The 7,032-nt window shown below is 37.8% G+C and overlaps 1 protein-coding gene across 1 annotated transcript in view; it reads right to left on the bottom strand.

Moving 5' to 3' along the window:
- Window positions 1-3,679: 3,679 nt before the first annotated feature.
- Window positions 3,680-7,032, bottom strand: part of LOC140671787 (uncharacterized) — a 51,656-nt gene continuing 48,303 nt past the window's right edge. The window contains exon 3 of the mRNA XM_072903395.1: window positions 3,680-4,477. Coding sequence (XP_072759496.1) covers window positions 4,402-4,477 — 76 coding nt within the window. The 3' untranslated portion in view covers window positions 3,680-4,401. The remainder of the gene's footprint in view (window positions 4,478-7,032) is intronic.

A 7,032-nucleotide genomic window follows, 5' to 3' on the forward strand; every position in this document is an offset into this window, starting at 1 on the left:
AAGATATACGCGCGCGCATATATCGATAGATTTTTATTCATATTTGGAATCAACTAACACTCTTTCTTTTTATCATATATATCCGATATTAATTTATATTATATTTACAAGTAGTTTAGATATATATTTTTTTAAATATATATTACTTTTTATAGAAAAAAAAAAATACATCAAGTATTTGTGTAATATAGTATAATAAACTTAATGCATGATATGTAATATAAATTCTTGATTGTAAAATATAATAAATTTGTAATAATGTTATCTGCAACAACATACTTATAATTTTATTTCTTTTTTTCTATTTTTCTATATTTGTTTTTCTACTTTGCATACTTAATCAAGATGTTTTCTATGAGAAACTGTTACACGTGGAATGTGTGTGTATAGATGCACCAAGAATTTCTGGCAATAACTGACCAACTGAAAATGCATGCACACGTTCCTTTCGGAATGCATAGTGAGCGTAATTGGGGCTTCGTTGCGAGCTCTTCGCACAGAGCAATATGAATATTCCTACATTGTAACCGTTCATCTTTTTATTAAAATTAGCTTGAAATTCTCTTTACAATTGTGATTAGCACGCGTACATACTTTAAAGCTAATTCTTTCAATCGACGCGATTAATTACCATTTTTCGATATTTACAATGATTTTGACAACCGACAAATATCTTTTAATGACATAAATGTTCGACAGTTATATTACTCTATAAATATTAAAATTCTTCATAAATTTTTTCTCTACATGTGCAAAAGATAAATAATGTGTGAACCTTCCTATTCAAGAAACATGTACTAAAATAAATTTACTAAATGTGTAGAAGAACATTACGGTCTGGCAAGGCTAACAGAAACGAGAATCGTTGGCACAGATCATACGAAGAAATTTCACGGCACTTGCCACGTGAATTTATTAGCGTCTAACCATCAGCTATACCATAAACGATGTCTCTCAACGAGAATTATATCATCTTCTCGGTAATCTTATAGCACCGTCCCGTGAATTGTCCTTTTCCGCAACAGATACCTTTTTCTTCATTCTTCTTCATCTTTGCCAGATGCGAATGATATTCAAAGCGATACAATTTAAACTAGATAGATACTCTCGGCGTGCATTATTGCAAATTAATCATCTTAAAAGCTTGAATCTCTAATCTTAATTTACAAACTTTTTCAACTAGAAAGATGTATTCTATACGAAAATTATATGTAATTGGAAGAATTAATATATATATAATATAAAATGATGTCATTTTTATATTGCGATAAAATTCCTTGAAGTATCAATCTGTCTACAATGTCAAAACTACAATAAGAAACACAAACGCAAAAAAATTTTAAACGCTGCACGTCAATGAAATATATGACGAAGGGTTCACAAGTGAAAAAATCAAAGAATTTTTATGAGATAAAAAACTGCGAACGGCTTTAAAAGAAATTATCTTTCTTAGTGAGAGCAATTATATAGAGCATGGAATTTTTTTATAACTTGTTTATTGCCGTCTCCATAAAGCAATAAAAAAATCTCACGATAATTTTGCGTATTACATCGCGATAATCTAGGAATCAGGAAAAAAAAACGATACGCAGGAACGACAGCAAGTTTTACAGAGAAGCAATACATTTATTTTAATTTTCCACGGGACGAATTCCCTAAACGACATAGATTACTTTGACGCAAACACGACGAACGACACGAAGACGTCTCTTTTGGAAGATTTGGGGTCGCGATTGCCCACCCACCCTTCATCTCCTTGGGGATGCTAGGTCACGTATGGTCTTCACACGTAACGGCGACGCTTCGCTCACCCTCACGAAAGCGTTTCCGGAATCGCGCGAATCTCGAACCGCGAAATCAAATACGCGCGTCCCGGAATCGTAATTAACATTCCCGGCCATTAGCGCGCGGCCGATGTCCATCGGCACGATCAATTGTCGCCGACGAGCGACAAAGGTAACGTTTGCGCGCTTTGTAACACCGCATCGCCTCAAGGACAGAGATAGATTACTGTATATATTTCGATTTCGCGAAATGCTAATTCAACTCCACATCTTTTTCGGAAACATAAAATGACAGTCTACAAAAACTCTAACAATAAGATCTATATTCGTATTAGCATTAAATACGACTAATTTTATATCACAGAGAGATATTTGATTAACTAAAGCTAAAAGTTGATTTCCTAAAAATTGAAAAAAAAAAATAAGACATTATTTTTAAATATATTAAGTAGAAAAATGGCAATTTTCTTTTTTTTTTCTCTCAATGACATTCAGATCATTTTTTTGAATCAGAAAACCAAGCATTGAATTTACTTGTGCGACATTTTTAACTAAAGGATTGAAATTTTTCAATGTACTGACACATTTTGCCGTTGAATTCTAGATCACGATCATATCGTCGGAATTCCCAAGACGTCGGATAGACGGTACTAGATAGAGAGAGAAGTTGGAACGTACATGAAATTTTATAGTCAACGGATACATCTTCGTAGCGGAGCGAATAAGGTCGGATTAAAACCAGCACGTCGCGTCGGCCGGGATATCACGCCGAAATCACGCCTATCTCTTTTATTTCGTCCGTTCTACCCCGCACGCCGCACATCTCTCCCTCTTTTCGCTCCGCACTTCGTATCTCTTTTTGCTCAGCCTTTAAAAATCGTTCCGCGGATGAAAAAAATCCCGCCATTGCGCCGGTAAATCCACTCGAATATCCGCCCACACACACACAAGTGTACACGATACGTGAACTCGCCTGTAATTTCGAGGTTTTGCGCGAGCAACTGCGAACCGAGTTAAAATTTGTCGGCCGGAGATCAATGTCTCGAATTCTTATGTTCGTTATTTCGAAAAGTTTCGACGCTCGATATAACGCACGAATTACGTGGCAATATATTTTCGTATTTTTTGGTTGAAAGAATTAGCTTGTCTTGAGAGAAGCATAAGTGTGTGTGTGTGTGTGTGTGTGTGTGTGTGTGTGTGTGTATAAAACAATTTTTTAAATTATTTTTGAAAGACTAAAAGGTCTAAATTTCTTATTCAACTGTATTATATGTGCATGTAATTACACAGAATATAATGCATATTTGTAATTATATGTAAAAATGTTAATAAAAAGTTGAAAATTTTGAGTAAAAGCACTACTGCATTTTGCCGTTAAAAAATCTTTTATAATTTTTTTTTTCTGTCTAAAATATTGTACATAAATGATATGATTATGATACTAGGAAAGTACGTAACTCTCTCTTTTATAGCATTTGGATGAAAGTTATTAGAACTCGTAGACGTAATTAAAGTTAAACTTATGTAAATATGAGCACCCTCTCGAAGGCCGCAACGAAACCAATGTAAATGTAGTTCGCGGATTCACACACTAACATCACCTAAAACCGTGTTCGAACGCGTTAATGGTAAATTAACGCAGTCGTTATAGAACGTAAAATAGTTATGAAAAATTCAAGCGAAATCAAACTGCGTTCTCGGGATATAGCCGGGTTTTCACAAATTAATAACAATTTACTATGCTAGTGTCGATTCTGCTAAATAAAAGTCGACATTTTCAAAAAATTAATAAACAAATTAATATCTTAGCGTTTAATTTATATATATACACACATATATATATATATATATATATATATATATATATATATATATGTATATAATGTGTCTGTCCTCCCAGCATCACGTCAATATATCGATATAAATTGATTTACGTTTGTGTTGTGTGTAGCTTATACATATGCAACTATTTTATACCTGCATATTTTAATATTTTGTTATTTATATTGATTTTATTATTATTGTAAAAGTTAGTATTAATATTAATATTTTAATATTAATATTTCACACAAATTTTTCATAAAAACTAATCTTCCCGCTATACAATTTACATCTTTAAGATTTAGATAAACACCTTAATACATAGGTATGATTTTTCAAGAGCATTGTATCGGAGCGACTATTTTGTGAAATATACAAAATTTTATGTAGCTAATGTAATTTATAATAAACAAAATATCGGTCGAAATATTCTTGCATGAGAGTCACTGGCTGCGCTCGGCTCAGTCGAGGGAGGAGGCAAGGGAGGTGCAGAGAAGAGAGGGGGTGCCGTGGGGTTGGATGAAGCGAGGGGGTGAGAGGGAGAGGCGGCAGGGGTTGGTGCCAGGGTAGGTTTTGATCAATATCTCGCCCCCACCCCACACCACCATACCACTACCCTTCGTAGCGGTACACCATGCCCCCACCAGAACCCCATCACCCGACCACCATGAATAACCAAGACCATATAGCGGCCTGCAGATTAAATACATCGTGGTACCATACGATCAAACCACCCCCTCCTCCCTCCGTGCACCCTATCCACCGCCTCTTTCCCTCTAACGTACAACCCTCCTCTTTAACAGCTACCACCGCTTTCAACGTCGTCGACCATCGTGTTCCTGTAAGAACGACTGATTTGCCGCACCACCGACCTGAAAGGGGTAAACGGAGAAGAGAAAGAGTGAGTGAGTGAGTGAGTGAGTGAGTGAGAGAGAGAGAGAGAGAGAGAGAGAGAGAGAGAGAGAGAGAGAGAGAGAGAGAGAAACAGAGACGGTAGTGGGTGCCGTACGTAACTTGGACGTACGTGTGTGCACCGAAAACCCCCTTTTCCTCCGCATTCCGATCTCACGTTTTCCCGCGAGACCTCCTCGTACAACCGTACAAGGACAACGTCCCCCCCGGGGAGCATTTTGCAACACCGATCGTGAACGAATCCTTTGCCGTTGTAGCGAAAAAAAAAAAAAAAAAAAAAGAAGAAAAACTAAGAACAGTACGCGTCGAGGCACATTATTACCTCGCCAGAGAGAGAACTATACGATCCGCCTCTTACATCTAAATCGATGCGTTAAAAGAAATAGAGTTTGTTCTGGTTTTTGCTAAACTGATTGTTTCACATATTTTTCTGGAAAAAATTAAAGTTAATATGAATTAAAAAAGCGCATAAAAAAAAGAATTTCCATATCATATGATTTCAATAGTTTTAGTTTGAAACTAGAATTACAATGCAATAATCGCGCAAAAATGAAATTTTTTTTTCATATTATGCGAATAGGAAAAACGCTAGACTTAACGTAAGCTAGATTTTTCCGCGCGTATAATGTCGAAAATTGCGCTCACCGAGATTGCAATAATAGTCTGAAATAACATGAGATGAAGCCCGGCATCTGAAAATAATCGGTTATGCGTGTCGGGTCGACGGCTCGACAGTTCGCTATTAGGCGCTAATTTAGTTGTAAGCTGCGCAGGGTTGCGAGGAATGAAAGGGATCCCTAGGGACGATACTGGTTCTGGCCCGAAGGATCACTACATCGTAGCTTCTTTGAGATCCCAATTGAGGCAAGCAGCGAAACCGAGCGCGACCCCCGATGTGGTTTTCTCGAACTCTGTACACGTTTTGCGCGTTACGTCGAGAGCTATTAATTTAATACTTTCCCGGATTCTTCGATTGTAAAGGGATTACTTTAAAAGAAATATTTGCAATAGTCGCAAAAGTTTAAATATATTTTACGATACCCTGGATCTGTTTAATATAACAATGTTAATCATAATTATATTCAATACATGAATATATAAATTTTTTCCCCAATTTTAAGGCCGGTATTCATAGTCCGATCTTATATTTAAGATCTCGTTCAACCGAGCTAAAATGATGACATGCGGCTACTTCATTGGTTGAACGGAATCTTAAATATAAGTTCGGACTATGAATACCGACCTAAGCAAGTGCAAAATCATAAGAATATGAGAAAAAAGGAAATATCATCATGAATAGATTACTAATAACGCGACCAATCTATTCATGTCGCATAAATCCTCTGCAATATTTACCTAAAATACGATCGGTTCGACTTACTATTAAAACCGCAAAGCCGTAGGGTGGACGTTTTTCTTTCTTTCTTTTTTTTTTTTCGTTCGCGGATTTAAAAACAATCTCCGCGCCGCGCCGCGTCTCGCCTCGCCTCGCCTCGCCTCGCCTCGCCGCGCTGCGCCTCGCTGTCGTTCGCGCGAGCCGCGGGGCACTTTTATCGCGCAGCAAAAATATGCTACACGAGGCAAACAGAATTTTCCGCCCTAGAGAAACGGACGGATGAAAAACACGAATGTTATGCTAAGCCGGGAAAAATGTACGCGCGTGAACATATTTACAGCGTTGTCAGACACCGTCGTCGTCGTCGTCGTCGTCGTCGTTCTCTGTCTGTTCCGAAACCGCGGACAATCGCGACGGATGGAATCGGCGGGGACAGATCTCGCTCGAGATATAGGAATAAGGAGTCCTCGTGTTTGGACTCGAACGCTTCCCGATACAAATCGCTCTGCCCTGCTCTGCATTTTTTTTTTTTTTTTCTTTTGCGCCGCGTGAGGAGAAAGGAAGTGTTGCGTGTGGTTCGCGTTTTACCGTTTTACTGCCACGCGAGTGCGCAGCAACGCGTGTAAACGCGTGCACAGGCCGCGGCCTACTCATTCGGAGGCATAAATCAAGTATAAACAATGTGTGCTAAGTATTAGCATTTCAATGAGCGGCAGCAGCGGCGCGAGCGGCGATGTTAATTACTGACCAACGATATGGTTTTTGTTGTCTAACGCACGTATTTGCACTATCGACACGCTGCGCGCTAGGCAGTTTCCGCGTGACCCTGTGTGCCAAGTGATAATGCCGTTTATTATCATCTTCGAAACTAATGAAGCGCGCTGCCCCCGTCGTTAGCCTGTAATCTGCTACCGGTGTCGAGCGTAAGCGTCCGAACATTAGCAAGTGAGAAACGATCCTCGAAACTTCCCAATATAATTTTGTCGTAATTTTTCATAAATTTCCCAACTGATAATATATGCTTTAAACTGGTAATATTGTAAAAGAATAAAAATAGAAAAACGAAAAAATCTGATCCTCATAAAGATTGAAATTAATATTTATATAAAGTAGACATCAAGGTCTTGCATATCGGATATTTTGATTTGCAAGGAATTAGAAATTAGCGACAATTAAATT

This window comes from Anoplolepis gracilipes, chromosome 12 (genome assembly GCF_047496725.1).
Source record: "Anoplolepis gracilipes chromosome 12, ASM4749672v1, whole genome shotgun sequence".
NCBI classification, from domain to species: Eukaryota; Metazoa; Arthropoda; class Insecta; order Hymenoptera; family Formicidae; genus Anoplolepis; species Anoplolepis gracilipes.